We start from the raw sequence: 17552 nt of genomic DNA on the forward strand, positions 1-17552 counted from the left end.
GGGGACACGGGTTCGAGCCCTGGTCCGGGAGGATCCCACATGCCGCAGAGCAACTAAGCCCGTGTGCCACAACTGCTGAGCCTGTGCTCTAGAGCCCACGAGTCACAACTACTGAAGCCCGTGTGCCACAACTACTGAAGCCCGCGCGCCTAGAGCCCGTGCTTCGCAACAAGAGAAGCCACTGCAATGAGAAGCCCGCGCACTGCCACGAAGACCCAATGCAGCCAAAAATAAATAGATAAAATTTAAAATTTTTTAAAAATAAATTAAAAAAATAAAATTGTCTCATTGATGGAAGCTGCTACTTCATGTAAGAAGACATTCCTCCAACCCTCTGGACTAATTTCTCTTTTTGGACTAGATTCCTGCTTTATAGATATTACATTTCTTTTTTTCTTTCCAACAAGCTTACTTCTGTACCATTATTAATGCTTTACTTTATGCAATTAGAAAAAAATCATATCTGGTTAAGACCCCATTTGCAGCAGTAAAAATAATAATTGTATTAATAATCGAATACCTAGGCATAACTTGGCATGTCTAATACCTAGATGAGGAAAATTTTAAAACAATCCTGAAAGCCACAAAAATAGGCTTGAGCAATAGAATGATACATACCTTGTTTGGGATAAGAAAGTTCAATATTATCAGTACGTTGATTCTCCCTAAATCAATTTATAAATGTAATGCACTAACTACAAAAATATCCTCATATTTTCCAAAGCAGGCTGAGTTGACTCCAACAAGCGAGAAGAGTTGAAAGAGAAATCTTTTTTTTTTTTTTTTAATTTTATTTATTTAGTTATGGCTGTGTTGGGTCTTCGTTTCTGTGCGAGGGCTTTCTCTAGTTGTGGCAAGCGGGGGCCACTCTTCATCGCGCTGCGCGGGCCTCTCACTGTCGCGGCCTCTCTTGTTGCGGAGCACAGGCTCCAGACGCGCAGGCTCAGTAGTTGTGGCTCACGGGCCTAGCCGCTCCGCGGCATGTGGGATCTTCCCAGACCAGAGCTCGAACCCGTGTGTCCTGCATTGGCAGGCAGATTCTCAACCACTGCGCCACCAGGGAAGCCCAAGAAATCTTTTAAAGAGGAAAAATGAGAGGAGGTCAAGGAAGTTAGCAATATATCTAGAAATTACTCCACAGCATTAGGTAAAGGTATCATCTAATATTAACACATATGACATTAAAGAGGGTCAGATGAATGCTTTCTGAGGGCTTTGAGGGGGCCGCCTGGGGGACTCAGGGAGGAAAAAACACACATGTAGATCATTCTTGGCACAGGCCGACCAAATGAAAGATTTTACTTCCAACCCGCCACACTTTCTGTGAGTTGGATTATAATTCTCTCTCCAAAGCTCTCTCTGAAGATTCCTTGGTGTCCCGTGTGTGTATGTGTGTGTGTGTGTGTGTGTGTGTGTGTGTGTGTGTGTGTTTGCCCACCTAGATAAGAGAGGTCAAGTATCTTGCCTAAGATCATACAGCCAGTAACTGGTAGAACCTGGATTCCCACTCAGACAGATGGCAACAGAGCCAGGCTCTTAATCCCTCTTCTAGAGACTGGTTTTATTGACTCCAAGATAAGGGCCATGATATCTGGGATCCATTTTACAACAGCAGCTAACATCTAACAGGTAAGCACTGTGCAAAGTGCTTTATATAAATGAACTCTCTTAATCCCATAGAAAGCTCAACTATGACCTTGTGATTCCCTATGAGAACATTGACATTCCAAGAGACTGAGCAATTTGTCCAGGGTCTCAGTGGTAGCAGAGCTGGATGATGTGCCTAATTCCGTCTGTCCCCAGCATCTCTCCTTTCACCTGCCTAAGGAAACTGTCTCTTCCTGGAAAGGTGCTTTATGAAAAGCCTTTTATTTCTGAGACATCCTTTTCAGTTCTTAAACTTATATTGCATGCTTTTTTGTCTCATTAAGTGGATGAAGAAAATTTAATAAAATATCTTAAAATATAAATTTCCTTCGGTAGGTAATACGCAAATTGGAAGGAACCTTCTTAATGAAATATGAGTGAATACTGAGAGTTAAGAATTGGTAGTCCTGATTGAATCTCTGAATCTCAGAATTGGTAGACTAGATCAAAATGCACTTAAGCAAGAAGTCAAGGAGTTGTATTTCAAGTAAAAAGCCTACTGGTGGGACAAGGGTGAAGGTTTTGGTCCCTAGTACAGGGTCCAAGATGGAGGCCAAGAAGTCTAGATGTTAGGATCTTGGTATTGAACTTTCCAAGGACAGCTCTTGTAGGGATAGCCAAGAAGACATATGGGAGCAGCTTCTATCACTTGATAGCATGCGGGCTTCTGCATCAAGCAACTCTGGTCTCCTAGACGGACATTCACAAGCTCTCTGATGATGTGTTTTGTTTAAAGCACACTGTCTGGACAGTGTTTTGCCTTTCTTCCTTTTCTCCATATGGTCTCTATCGATGTAAATGAAACATGGTGCACATGTAAACCTATATATTTAAAAATTTTTAAATATGTTTGAAATGCATGCCGGCCAAATAGCTCCTCGGTATGTGGATGAACTAGAAAATGTGCATCCAAGGAAGTGCTTCTTGCATGAGGTCAACCTCTCCAGTCCCCTGAGTCAGGCCGGCTCCCCTGGGGGCCCTCATGTGGACTTCATTCTCCGACCACTCTCTTGGGGCAGAGGGAGGAAAAGCAGTGACATAGAGCAGCGTTTATAGGATGGTGTCCTGATCTGGCGCTGCTGCCTCTGGGTGATGGAAGCCCAGATTCTGGCTCTGTCTCTCCTGGGGCACTTTTGTGGGTTCTCTGAAGCTTCCCATCCCCACCCCCCCCCCAGCAGGGGACCTTCAATCGATGTGTTCCCTGCTGAGCGTGACATGCTCTCCAGCCCCTGCCTGGGAAGCTTCATCTCCCAGAGGCCCTCTGTCATGGTCACTGTGGCCTGACGAGCAGGCAGGGCTCACGGACAGTCTCACCTCCAGTCAGCCCTGGCCTGGCCACTTTCTGGGCAACCACGTGGTCTAGCGCAGAAAACCGGCCCCTTGCCTGCCTGACTCCGCGAGCTCAAGCTGCTCTGGGCAGACCTCACTCTCAGCCCTGGTGTCCCAGGTCTCACCACCAACCTCCCATCTTTAGACGTTTCTCCTCCCTGGGCCCTCACATTCTAGGGCACAAATGTTTTTTCTCTCTGAAAGGTTCCATCCAAACCCCTACCATTCTGTCTAAGGCACAGAGGTGGTAGAAGGACAGCCTCCAGCAGAGATCTTAAAGGAATCTTCACCATCCCCTCCTCCGATCGTGCTCCTGGTCCGTGTGAAAGGGAAGGTCAGTCTGGTTCCCTGGGGACCCTGACAGTAGGTCTGGGGTGGGGATGAGCTGACCAGCCTCTTTCTTGAGACCATATGGGCTCTTCGTTCCCATTGGTCTCAGCTTTGGAATCCGTCAAAACTCCAAGACAGTGAGAAAACTTATGTCTCACCTCCTGTTGCATGTGGTCAATGCTGTGGGACACTGCCCCCTCTTTTTTTCCAGGCACCAGGCATCATGTCATCAACTGACAGTCACTGTTGATCTGGCCAGGTCTTGAGGAAGTTAGAAAGGAAGATGAGGCTACAAGCCTTTGAGAACTAACTGTCAACTGAAAAAAAAAATGCACAACCTAAAAGTTGAGAGTTACGTTTTATTCACCGGACATTCTGAGGACTTCAAGTCCTTGACACAGCATCTCAGATAACTCTGAAAGACTCCTCAGAAGAGGCAAGGTGGTGGGGGGAGGGTGGAGCCAAGACATATAGGAGTTTTTTCAACAAAGACCAGGTAGTTGGAACATCAAAAGATTACTGTTAATTAAGGAAAACCAGATATCTCAAGTTAAGGAATTTAGCGCTTTTCTCTGTATGGGAAGATGCAAGAGTCTGGGCTCACTGAAATCATTCCTTTGACATGCACCTCAACTCTCTGGGGCCAGTATCCTGTGCTTTCTCAGCCTGAGTTTCCTCAGGGCTCACCATAGGGAGTGGCTGCAGTCTGATGGCTGCTAGATGGCAGGTGTTCTTTCCTTCCTGAGTTTACTCAGAGCTCACCATTGGGGCGGCTGTAATGTGATGGCTTGATGGCTGCAACATCCTTTGTTTACTGATACGGCATGCAACATTTTTCATTCACATAATCATCCCAATAAATAAAACAAATGGCTTTGATTTAAAACACATTTAGTCAACAGCAGACCTATGCCAGCTGGCACAGCCCGATTAGGCTAGTCAGACCAGGCACAGGAAAGCAGGGGTGAGGAGTTGCCTCCAAAGCCAGAGCCCCTGGAGGGGATTTGGTGGGAGCTGATGTCAACCCCTCCTCGAGTCTTCCTCAGCAGCCACAGGACAGTGGCCTAAGGCCAGAGTCTTGGAAAGGGAGAGGGCATGGGGCGGGAAAGGTCTTGGAAAGGGAGAGGGCATGGGGAGGGAAGGGTCTTGGAAAGGGAGAAGGCATGGGGAGGGAAGGGTCTTGGAAAGGGAGAGGGCATGGGCAGCTGGCCCTTTCCCACAGGGGAGCCTGGAGAGTGCAAACACAGGGGTCTCCCTGTGTCAGCCAGTTCAGGGGCCAGGGGGGCCCAGCTGCCCCACCCAGGGTTCCCAGTCCACAGGGAAGGAACTTCCTTAGCCAGAAACAGCCCAGGAAGTCGATGTCTGCCAAGCGCCTGTAGCAAGTGGATGGTAGAAGAGTAAAACGTGGTCTTCACAGTGTTGAGAAATGGAGGTAAAGAATGAGAATTCTTGGTGGCCAGAGTGTGTTTCTTTGATTGCATGAGACTGGATCGTGTTGGTGGGGAGTTATGAATATTATGCATAATTAGGAAGACAACGCAGTTCTAAAGTGAGTGGTAAAGGTGAGGCACACCATAGAAATTCAGAGAATGGGCTGATGGGGGAGGCTGGAGGGGGATGAGGGTCACCTGTATGGGGCCGGGGAGCTGCTGGGACTTGGGGTGCAGCAGAAGGGAAAATAGTTTCAGCAACTGAAAGGAACACCCCCTGTAACAATCTCATCCTGTTATTCATGGAAACCTGTGCTTTTCTTTTGCATCTTTGTTCCCTCTAGTCTCAGCCCCAGGAGCCCTTTCCCCGACATCGCAGCTTTGGCTGAAGTCACATTAAGCACTCGGTTAGGATGCCAGAGGAGCACCTTTCCCAATTCTGGAGTGAGCATTTGTCCCCTCCTTTTATGTGGCCATAGCCTTGCTGTGATTAATGTAGACAATTGGCTTCACTTTTAAATGCTGCCCGAGTTTTTCTTATCCAGGTTCATCTCTGTAGGACCCCAGGTCACAAATCCACCAGATGGGGGGAATTTATCACCAGCATGATTGATACTCATTTGCCATGTGCCCCTTCTAAAGGAATACGAGGTGACCCATTCCCCAGTCATCTGCATTCTAGGTTGACTAAAGGAAGGGTTGTCTTTTCTCTCTCGATTATTCTGTGTTTATTTCGACCTTCACAAGTCAGTGGGGAGAATGAGCTTGCAGATTGTGCAAGACAGGAATTGAAGATATTCTTGCCCTCTTAAAACATTCCACCAGAGCAATCTTGTTGGGACATGCAGTATGGCATGCCCATGACCATGGCAGAAATGCCGATGTCAGCTCTACCCCCGCCCTACTTTGTCTCGAAAGGGTTACATTGGCATGATATGCACCATCTATTTCTTGACTTGGCCTGTTGGTCCTTTCTTCCTTCTTCCCTCCCTCCTTCCTTTCTTGCAAAAAATCAGTTTTATAATGTACAATTTATATACCATAAAATTCATTAATTTTAAGAGTTTGATTTGCTGAATTTTAACAAATGTATAGAATCAGGTAACCACTCCCACAGTTAGAGAACACTTCTGTCACCTAGGGGTCTCTTGCAGTCAACTTCCTCCTGCTAGCCCGCCCCTGGATGTGAGCAGTATAAAAAGAGCATGGCGGCACATGGTCCCCTAGGGCTTCCTATTCTTTATCTACAGTAATTGCATTTTGCCGGTCATTTCCTAATTGGTATCCCGGAGAATCAAGAATCCTGAAAATCTGTCTACCTTTAGCCCACTTCTTCAGAGGCACTCGCTGAACTCACCACTTTCATTGACTTGCCCCATGTATATCAAAGATAAGTTTGCTCCCTGTTTCCAAAGGTATGTCGCTCTAACCGACATCTCTTCAGAGGCTGAAAGAGAGCAGTCTGAGCTTAAAGAGAAAGAGGTGCACATCTGAAACGAAATCAAGTAAACTCTACCTCCTCCCTTGCTTCCTATTACCCTTTGGCCTGATTTGGATAAGGTTTTATATCTGAGAGATGGTTACCCTTATTCTACTAACCTACGGGAAGAGGAACAGAGAAGAGTTGAGAACAAGGCCCAGTGAAGAATCGGGGGACAGGCAATGGCTGTGTGAATGTTGGCGTGGGGAGGTGAACAAAACACATAATAAATTCTTTGTTGAGTGTGCGTTAAGCGCAGTGCTGGGTTCTGGGACACCGTCCCCGAATAGGCTGTGGGTCTTGCCCACAAGGAGCTCACAGTCCAGGAGGGAAGGCAGCCAGGTCTCCAGGCAGTGATGATATGGTGAAATGCACGAAATGACAGAGGCACCCCGTTTGCTATGGGAGCAAGCGCACAGGGCATGAGGTCCAGGGACGCCTCCTGGGCACTGTGATAGCTAAGACCGGGCTTGAAGAACATGCAGAGTATAAAACCCTAGAATTTGTTTTTCAGGGTTGTTCATGGTAGGAAGTGACTCATACTGTAGAAATTGGAAAATATTTAAAATTATGTGGTATCATTCAGAAGCGCTCAAGAAGTCAGAAAAAATTTTAAGTGCAATCCGAATCAGATGATATGCAAATCTAAAGTGATTTAATTAAATTCTAAAAGACATGGCGGGTGGGGCAGAGGGAGATCGTGCCCTGTAACGGAGCAGGCGCGGTGGCAGGGGCTGAGAACCCAGGCTCTGCATTTGACGGGCTGAGGCTCTTGCTGTCTTCCCAAGGAGGGAAGAACTTGTAACTTCGTAATGACGTATGAGGATGTTAAAATGTTACTTGAGGGACTGTAGTAGATGGGTCACGATGACTATAGCTGTCCATGCCCCCCCGCAAAGGGAAGCATTGGGCCGTTGTTTTTCAACTAACTATGGCTTTTACCAAGTGTGGGGATGTCAAATGAAAGTAATCTTGCTACCTTGGCTAAAATGACTCAACTAATGCCAAGTACACCCACGTAGATGCATTACAGAACTACATCATGAGAAATAACTTGGCATGAAACACTGCTAGTATGAGTGACCCTTTCAGGCTGGTGTGAACATGATGCAGGCAAGAAAAAGCAGATCACTGGAGCTGCCTTTGTATTCTACATGACTGTGAGTCATCCTTGAAGTACTCTGTGATCTGCTGAATATTCCAGCTTTAGAAGTACTGAGACACAGAATGACTCTAAGTTGCTGAGAGGGTCCTGGGGTTCCTCATGACTGCAGATATTCTTACATAAACCCTTATCACCTAGAGAAATCTGGGTGTGTGTCACCTTTTCTAACTACAAAAGCCTTGAGGACAGGCAGGGTGAATGGGGCTCTAGGGTAAAGACAGATGAACAAGAGGCTTAGTTCTGCTAATACGATAGGTGTTTCTGGAAGACACTTTGCAGCAGAATATAGTATCATTAGTAAGTTCGTGCTGCAGAAAAATGTATTTTCTATTTGCTTTGGGACTTAGATGAAGAAATCAGGTTGTGAAAATTGGCTTTATGACTTAATTGACGATGTGGGGATATTGACTGTCAAAAGCGGTGAAGGGTCTGAGATTTCACCCTACTGGCAGCTAGTAAGTTAGCCTGCCAGTTTCATGGAAGCTGGCGGAGAACACGAGACTCCTGGCTCAGAGACAAAGCAATTGCGGCATTCAGGGTGTCAGCATTCCCACTTGTTTCTCAAGCCCCAATTCCCACAGGGTGACACTTAGAGCGTCAAGGCTCCTGCACGCATGCACGGTGGCTTGCCTAACAGGAGAGGAACTTTGAACTTAGGGACCCTGAATCTTTTATAATTGGTAGTAAGCGTGCCTGCCATTATTTTTGTAGAGGAAACAAATAATAATGTACAGGAAACAAATGTGTCCTTCTCCCTGGAGGGAGATTCCATCTCTGTCTTTCCAAGCTCTTTGCTGTACCATCATCCTTGCAAAGATAAATCCTTGAAAAGGGAGTCAGTGCCTTTGCTGGAAAGACAAACAGAAAACACAGAGACTCACAGAGAACTGTCTCCCAACCATGACCCAGGAATAGAATCATAAAATCGATTTAGAGGGTTTAAAACCACAGAAGGATATTTCAGGTCATAGGGTAAGCACTGTTTAGTGAAGCTTTCTTTTGTTATAGCTATAAAGTGAAAAAAAATTTTTTTTTACCTTTTTTTCATTGGCAAAAAGTTTGAGACACATAGGCTAAGATATTAAATTATAGAGTTCTTACATTCTGGGTGACATGACTTGGCTTGAATTATATTAATCTGTGCAATAGTAATGTGTATTACATTGGGGTTCTTCTGTAATATAAATTTTGAACACAGTTCCATAGACTGTACATTCTAATCATATTTGATAAACACATTCAAATGCTATTTTTTGCAAATCAGAACATTCCAGATACTATATATTTTTTTAACTAAATGGGTTGGTTTGTTTTCTTAGATTTTTTTGATGTGGACCATTTTTAAAGTCTTTATTGAATTTGTTACAGTATTGCTTCCTTTTATGTTTTGTTTTTTTGGCCACAAGGCATGTGGGATCTTAGCTGCCCGACTAGGGATCGAACCCACACCCCCTGCATTGGAAGGTGAAGTCTTAAGCACTGGACTGCCAGGGGAGTCCCAACTAAATGGAGTTTTAAGAAGATAATTTTACCTTACTTAGGTTTGGGGTTGATAATGGGCAAAATGTGTAATATGAGTTCAGACTACCTACAGAAGAAAATATAATGTTGGAAATTTTACGTTATGAACTGTACTGATGCTTTGCCAAGCACTGGATTTAATAAAAAACACACATAAAAATTAACAAATATTTGACTTCTCAACAGCTCCAAAGCTAATATTTATTTCAGCTTACTTGTATCCTTGTGAAACAAGTGTTTTGAACAGACAAAATGAATGTTGGGTCTTTAATGTATTTGCTAAATTCAATATTTTAAAAAAAACACTTTACACAATAGACAAAATTTTGTTAAAAATCCAGTTTCATAAATATTTACTGAGTTCATACATGCAAAAGATCTGAGTTAGGTCAACAGATAAAAAGATATGTAAGATACCTACCTGGCTTCATGTTGATCATATGGATTAGAGTGATTATAATTTTAAAGGGTAGAAATTATATCCAGTTTTCTATTGTACATACATACAACATTGCCTCTATTTTAAATAAGTGTATTATTGCTAAGATCAGGGTCACAGTAAGGGTTATAATGCTAGCATATTACTTTATATGAAGTGAAAAACTTACTCATTTAGTTGAGTATTTCTAAATCTTGGGGGAAATCAGTTTTAAGAATGGACATAGATCCATGTTTTAGAAACTGACCATCCACAATCTTAACATATGCAAGACATTGTCCCAAGAAGAGTATGATTTACCAAAGACAGAACTTTAGTGGCAGAAGCAAACACCATATCACTGGATCTACTAAAAAACAGAATTATTGATTTTATAGGATCGAATCATTTAAGGGAAGAATATACAAATAATACTCTTTTTGGAAGTTTAATACTTAAACATGAAGAAATGCTATCAGTTTGTTGTTTTGTTTTGCTTTCTATTAAATTTCATACTAATTTTCATTAGTATGTATGCAGTTTTTCAAGCTTCTAGCAACTTGTTACTGAAAACGCAAGTTTCTTTCAGTCAAATTCCTATGAAGTTTCAACAGAGGAATGGATAAAGAAGATGTGGTACATATATATAATGGAATATTACTCAGCCATAAAAAAGAAGGAAATAATGCCATTTGCAGAAACATGGATGGACCTAGAGATTGTCATACTAAGTAAGTCAGACAGAGAAAGACAAATATCATATATTGCTTACATGCGGCATGTAGAAAAGAAGGGTACAAATGAACTTATCTACAAAACCGAAATAGAGTTACAGATGTAGAAAATAAACTTATGGTTACCAGGGGGTAAGGGGGGCAGAGGGATAAATTGGAAGATTGGGATTGACATATACACACTACTATATATATAATAGATAAATAATAAGGACCTACTGGATAGCACAGGGAACTCTACTCAATATTCAGTAATGACCTATATGGGAAAAGAATCTAAAAAAGAGTGGATATATGTATATGTATAAATGATTGACTTTACTGTCCAGCAGAAACTAACACAACATTGTTATGTTGTGTTATACTCCAATATACTATACTCCAATAAAAATGTTTTTAAAAATTCCTATGAAGGTTCTAAGACAATATCGCTGTCCCGCATGTAAATTGGTCTTCTTGTCATAAAGTTTCTCTTAAGGATTACATGCTGTCTTTTATCAATATCTATTAGCTATTATCAGTTGTTACCTGAATACTAAAGCACTTGGAACTACGATCTTTAAACTCACTTTCATTCTTTGCACGTCCCTTGTCATCTTCCCTCTCAAGTCTTAATCCCTTTCCTGCAGCATAAATGCCTCAGAGCTTTTAATCTCTCTCTCTCTGTCTCACGAAGGTCTTGTATAGTGCCACAGTGAGCATAGCCCAGTATTCCTTTCCACTATCCTTGGAATACACTATTGATTACTTTTACAAACCTCAGCCAGACTTTCCAATAATGCTTTTAATATTTTCATAACTACTACGCAACTCACATCTTTTGCTGATCTCATGGTGCAGTTTGAGGTGATTCGGTTGAGCTGAAGCTTTCACTTCCACCCTGGTTTTTATATTTATCCCTGGATTTGGTAACCATAATTACCCTGTGTGACCTTCACTTTCAGATTTCTTTGGAAAGTAGCATTGCTTAATTGTGAAGTTGCTCCCCAAAGCTGACAAAGACAGTGCCAGTTCCTTAAGATTTGGTGCCGTCAACACTCCAGAAACTGTTCCTACATTGATTTGTATTTGTACGTGACTTTGTGCTGTGATTATAAGCGAGGAAACCAAGCAATCAATAGCCTTTGTTTATTGTATCTGTATAACCACAAGCAAATTCTACAGGTGCTCTGAACTCAGAGGAAGTGGTAAGAGTCAGCTGTCTCTAACAACTTGCTCAGCAATAAATGTTCATAATCCATTCTGTATACCTAAAGTTTTTAAAGTCGTTAATATTAAAGCTCATTTAAAACCAATGACTTTTGGCTGTGAACAGTAAAACCGGTTGCATTTTAAGTTGATTTTGTGTAAATATTCTAACATTTAAAATGATACTGCTAACCTTAATATTCACTTTCAAGATGGAGGATAAACTTACTAACGCTTATTATAATACTTATTAAAATTTAGTAAGCACTCATATTATTGCTAAAATCAGTGGCATAATAGAAGGCAGTTACTTCTGTTAAATGCTTCTACGAGTACATTTGAAGGGCCTATACTGACCCAGAGATTACATACTCTAGGTTGACGGGCCACCCTGAGACAACCTTTATATCGCAGGCCATTCCTCTGCCCCCTCAGCCTCTGGAAGGTACTGTATGGGTAAGGTGCACGTGGCAGGGAGGCAAGCCCGGAGTGTTTTCTCACATCGTGAAAGCCCAGAATCAAGGTAAGTTCTTCACCTGCCTAGAGGATGGTTTATTCTGGCGGGTGAAGGTAAAGGGAAAAATCTATGCAGACAGACAGATATAAATGTATAAACGTTTAGACTGGAGTGCCGAAAGAATAAAGAGCCAAGTAAAATTCCTCCCATCCCCGCCCAACTCCCGCTCCACATGTAAGAGCGCCGAGAGGCGATTTAAAGCTGCAGGCTCTGCCTACACAAGCGCCGACGGAAAAAAAGCACAGGTTTCTCTTAAAATGGATTGCAACGTCCTCCGTTCCTCAATAATCAGAGTGATGGGACGTCTAGACCGTCCCTATGGCTCTATTTCAGCCATACGCTGTCGTTCAAAGAGAGATTTAATTTAAATTTCCACACGGCACTCAGCATCCTTCCGTGCCTGGGAAGTAGCCCCGCCATATCCCGGAGTGATCTGAAAACCCAAATACCGCCGTCCGACCGGAATAACTAAGCCGCCGCCGTCCAGCACCGCCCGGAGCTACCAGCCGGCCGCCCCGCCTCCGGTCGCCCCGCCCAGGGGGAGGGGCCTGGTTCACCCCGCCCCTCACCCGCGCCCCCGCCCCCTTGCGTAACCCGGATACACACCCACGCTCCCCTTTCACCTCACGGCCGTTGGCTAACGTGTAAGCCAGGCGCGCCGGCCGGCTGAGTAACTGGGAGCGCGCCGCCCGGGGGAGTCGGGCGCGCGGAAAGGCAGCGAGGGGCTTCTCGGCGCGGCTCGGCCTTTCCCGGGAGCGAGCGATGGGGCGCGCGGGCGCCGGGGAGCGGGCGCCGGTGTAGTCCGCGCGCTGCCCGACCCGGGAGCGCGGGCAGGCCTGTGAGGGCTGCCGCCCCGAGCGCCCGGCCTCCCGCCATGGCCCCCATGGGCATCCGCCTGTCCCCGCTGGGGGTGGCCGTGTTCTGCTTGCTGGGGCTCGGCGTGCTCTACCACCTGTACTCGGGCTTCCTGGCCGGCCGCTTCAGCCTCTTCGGCCTGGGCGGCGAGCCGAGCGGCGGGGCGGCGGGGCCCGCGGCCTCGGCCGACGGGGGCACGGTGGACCTGCGCGAGATGCTGGCCGTGTCGGTGCTGGCGGCCGTGCGCGGCGGCGACGAAGTGCGGCGCGTCCGCGAGAGCAACGTCCTCCACGAGAAGTCCAAGGGGAAGACGCGCGAGGGGGCCGACGACAAGATGACCAGCGGGGACGTGCTGTCCAACCGCAAGATGTTCTACCTGCTCAAGACCGCCTTCCCCAACGTGCAGGTGGGCGTCGCGAGCCGGCGCTGGGCGGGGGGGCGGAGCGGGGTCCTGGGCGCGGGTCCCGGCGCGTCGACTCCTGCGGCAGCCCCAGGCGTTCCGGCTCTGGCTCCGATTTTGCAGATCCGGACATGGGGACGCACAGGTTTAGGTGCTCAAGGTCATAACAGAGAGTTCGTGGAAGAGCTGGGTGAGGTCGCGGGGCGTCCGACTCGGGCCGCGTGACCTTCTGGCCCCTCCCCAGGTGTGCGCGCCCGCTTGGCACCTGGGATCTGGAGCTTCGGCTTCTGGGTGGGCCCTGCTCTCCAAAGGCAGAGAAAGTTAACTTCGCTCCCTGCCGCAGGCTCTTCTGTCAAGTGAAAGGGTTGGACTAGCACCCTCAAGGCCCTCTAGCCTCCTTTCATTTAATTGCTGGAAGGGTCGTGACTGTGAAGTACACGTTTTCTGACGGACCTGCCAGGAACCGGCTCAAGGCCACGGTAGACGTCTTGCTGCAGAGCTCTGGGTGTGCAGGACATTTGTGGCTGGTGTGACCACGGTTTACTTTAGCTGTGGTCTCATCAGGACCCTCTTAATGGCATATGTTTGGGGGGCCCTTCAAGGAAGTGTTTCGAAGTATATTTCCCAGCAACTTCGGCCTTCTATCCCTTATTTACTCCAAAGAGTAAAGGATTGGAGAACAGTTTCTGGGGAAGGAATTGACGTTTTCTTAGGGAAATCCAGACATTTTGGATTTGTTGTTAATACTTTAAACTTCATCATTTCAGCGCAGCTGCTGTTGAATGAATAAAGCTTTTTAAAATGTCTCACAATCCAGAGGAAGAGCTACCATAGTGTGGCGGTACTTTCTATGTTTTAACTCACCTAACAGTAGATTTTGGCGACGGAGAAGAAAAATTGTTTCCAGTGGAATTTTATTGATTAGATAGACAGTGAAATGTAAACCCCAGCTTCTTTGGAAGGTATCTGACCTTTTACTGTTCTTGTAAGACTTAAGAGTATCGTCATTGTAGAATTACATATCTTGTTTAACCCTCTCTCCAGTCTGTCATATTACTGCTTTTTCTTTTTTTGGTCTTTTTTTCTTACTTTTTTTTTTTTTTGTCTTTCCTTTTTAAAAATTTTTATGCAGTGGGAAGGAACTTTGGCTCTCATATCACGAGCTGCTGGATACCTGGTGTAATTGACATGATAGTTCTCAAACGAAACATAGAACATTTCAGGTTTTTCTTTTGCCCTACTGTGCTCTATCATCACAAATAATACTTACCTTGTGTTTGCATCTGGATGTAAGATGTGCTTGTAAAATTTGTTTTACACTTCTCCGAAGCACATGGTGTTCCCCAAGAGTTTGTGGAAAAAAACGGGAATTTCAGAGAAGTTGATATATGCTAGTTATAACAGTAGTAATAGTAACCATTTATTGAGTGTATTTTAGGTGTCCAGATCCTGGCTACATAGGACTTGACTTGATCCTCACAGCAACTTTAAGAAGTAAATTTTATTTTCTCACTTTCCATGTGGGAGACCTGAGACTCATGACACTCCACTCCACAGTTTATATGAACTACCTTTAGGAGGCTACTTAAAACTTGTAGTATGATTTTCTGGGGAAAATGTAAAATTGTAGAAACTTAAAGGCAATAATAGTGAAATATAGCAGCAGAGTTGACTTTTTCAAAAAGGCCAGTACAAAAATATTCTCAAATATTGAAAATGTATATCCATATGTACATGTGTGTTCAAATGTGAACTCCACCCCGCCGCGCATCTATCAGAACTTTTGCCTTGGGTAACTGCCACAGGATTCTGCATTTGTTTCCTCCCTTCTTAACAAACGCTGGGGGAATAGCTGCCAAGGGTGATGATCTGCATTTTGTTAAAACACAAAAACTAAGCTTTTAACAGATGTTGAAGTCTGCCTTTATGTAAAATAACTTTTTGTGTTCTCGTGACTGAATGTTTGCATGTACGTCTTTTGCGTGCCTTTTGTGTTCGTGCTGGATGGTGATTAGTGGAATAGAGGAGGTTATGTTCGTTTACACAATGTCACAGTAGGATGGTGTCATGGTGAGCCGTCTCCTTTTGTCAGTAGTTGTTAGACTAGAGGCCAGATGTTACTGCCATCTAGGTAGTGACTCAGCCCTACATTCTTTCCTGTCTCCTTCCCTTCCTCCAACACCCAGAAGTACAGTCTTAAATGTCTAGTTGTTTTTGAAGCTGCACCTGAAATTTTTTGGTGAGGGTCTTAAGTCGAATCCCACTCAGTTTATGTCCCCATGGAAAATTAGCATTGAGAAACCACAGATCCTCTTTTCTTTTATCCTGGTGCCCTATGCAAATGGAGAGAGGTCCCTTTCTCCCATGACTTCCCTGTCTGGAGTCAGAGGCTTGAGCTCGCCTATCTTAATTGTTCACTCCTTAGTAAGAGTAAATTGCAGGTGTCACTCACTCTCAACTGGACAGTTTTGCCCCCAGGGGACATTTGGCAATGTCTGGAGATTTTTGGTTGTCACAACTAGGGGCAGAATGCTATTGGCATCTAGTAGGTAGAGGATAAACATCCCATAATGCACAGGACAGTCCCCCTTAATAAAGAATTATCTGGCCTAATTTTTCAATTGGTGCCGAGGTTGAGAAGCCCTACTCTAAAGCAGTGCATGTTGGACTCCGCTGGCGGTCCAGTGGTTCAGACTCCCCTCTTCCGGTGCTTCTACTGCAGGGAGCCCAGGTTCGACCCCAGGTGGGGAACTAAGATCCCACATGCTGCCCTGCGCGGCAAAAAAAAAAAAAAAAAAGGTGCATGCTGTCCTAAGAAAACTCAGGTTTGGCCTAGGATCTCTGGATCCCCTTTTGTCTTCAGGCTTTCTCACGTTTGGGATCTGGGGAGAATTCTCAGGGCAGCCTTTCTCCTCTTCCTAAACACATTGGCCGTGCTTGATTTCATAGTGTGAAAATAATAGTAACTGCAGCCATTTGTATGACACTGTCTCTCATTGTATGCTTGTGGATAATGATGAAAATGAAGGCTGAAGATAGTTTTTTGGAGTGGATTTGCACTACGGAGCACATTTAGATTTATAGTTTTGATTTAATGTACAGGGAACTCTCTTTTTAAGGGGCTCCTGTCCTCAATTTGTTAAAAGTTTTTGACAATAATTTATTTGAAGATAAAGCATGATACTCCAAGCTGGTAGGAGTCTTGGGTCTGTGCCTTCCTTGACCTCTGGGATGAGAGACTCTTCTCTCTCAACAGGAGTACTCACTGGAAAAGTTTGAGAAGTGCTAATATAGTGCAAAGAACACTTGCCTTAACGTCTTGTCCTGTCACCAGGCTAGGTGATCCTGGCCAGTCATTTAACTTCTTTGGGCTACAGTTTCCTCTTCTATAAAATTGAGATAACTAGTAATTTGATAATCAGTACAGACATAAGCATCACAGACAGAGAAAAACCAGGTTCAAAGGAGCAGGCGGTATAGAGGTGGTAGTGTCGTAAATTCAAGTAGCCTGACGAGCTTGAATCAGTTGCACATCGGAGACTTACTGTGGAAGAAATTAGGAAGGTAGGCAGAGGCTAGATCCTATGCTAATCTCAAAGAAGTTTGAACCTGATCTTTAGTTTAATCCTAGAGTACTAAAAGAAGGCCAGATTTACCTGACTTTTCTTGAAGCCCACATGATGCCATACTTTGTTTGGGCTTTGGGCATTGAGAGGTGAGTGAGACCAGTTAGGAGACTGTTGAAATAGACTTCGTGAGAGATGAGGACCCAAACGCAACCAATGGGAAAGCTATACTCAGCTTGTTTTACTAGCCAACATTTATTTAGTCCTCAGTAAATGGCAAGCCCTGAATTAAGCTTTTTCTTACCATTATTAATTTACTCTTGACAACAACATAGGAGGTTAAGTGCTATTACCTCCATTTTGCAGGTAAATAAATTGAGGCTTGGAGAGGCTAAATAATTTGCCAAAGGTTACACTGGTGGAAAATCATCTTAGGCTCACAGAGCTTCACTTAATGGTCTGGGTATTATCTCAGGTCTGTATAATTCTGTATTATATAGGCAGCATAGGAGTAGTAAATAAGTGTAAGTAGTAAATAAAGTGTACTCTTAACTACAGTTTTTTAAAGGTTGGAAGAGCTCATGGTGTAGATGCTTAGAGAATGGTTTGGAGGGGGTAGACCAGTTAGGAGGCTTTCTCAAGTGAGAGATGATGCATTTTGAATTGGGGGTCATGGTTGTAGAGAGGATATATGTGGAAGGATACGAGAGAATTTCTAGGGATGTGTGTCAGAAATGACTTCTGTTTCTGGCTTTCACAGTTGGTGTTTTGCTGGTGGTGAAGGGCAGTGGAGAATGACAAGTACAAGAGGGCACGTTGTGAATGGCATCTTAGACTTGTTAAGTTAGAGTTGCCTTTGAAAGGTCCAAGGGGACTTGTTAAAGTGGTAGTTGAATATATGGGTCTTAAGCTCTGAAGAGACATTTGAATTAGAAATATAAATTTGTGAGTCATCAATGTTGTAATATTAAT

The 17552-nt window shown here is 44.5% G+C and overlaps 1 protein-coding gene and 1 long non-coding RNA gene across 4 annotated transcripts in view; one reads left to right on the forward strand and one right to left on the reverse strand.

Annotated features, from left to right (window-relative positions):
* Positions 1 to 765: 765 nt before the first annotated feature.
* On the reverse strand, positions 766 to 4372 carry LOC309615345. Its single transcript, XR_014236760.1, has 2 exons — positions 3465 to 4372; positions 766 to 1075 (listed from the first exon to the last, which is right to left on the reverse strand). It is a non-coding gene; the product is annotated as an uncharacterized lncRNA (long non-coding RNA).
* Positions 4373 to 12373: 8001 nt separating this feature from the next.
* Positions 12374 to 17552, forward strand: part of BPNT2 (3'(2'), 5'-bisphosphate nucleotidase 2) — a 32644-nt gene continuing 27465 nt past the window's right edge. For 2 of the 3 annotated variants that reach the window (XR_014236724.1, XM_082364780.1), the window contains exon 1: positions 12377 to 13020. Coding sequence is in view for 2 of the 3 variants with exons in the window: in XM_082364780.1 (XP_082220906.1) it covers positions 12634 to 13020 (387 nt within the window). In the remaining variant the exon portion in view is untranslated. Of the gene's footprint in view, positions 13021 to 17552 lie in introns of all 3 variants that reach the window. The other variant, XM_082364781.1, reaches the window with a different exon arrangement.

This window comes from Balaenoptera borealis, assembly GCF_965194805.1.
Source record: "Balaenoptera borealis genome assembly, chromosome: 17".
Lineage (NCBI taxonomy): Eukaryota > Metazoa > Chordata > Mammalia > Artiodactyla > Balaenopteridae > Balaenoptera > Balaenoptera borealis.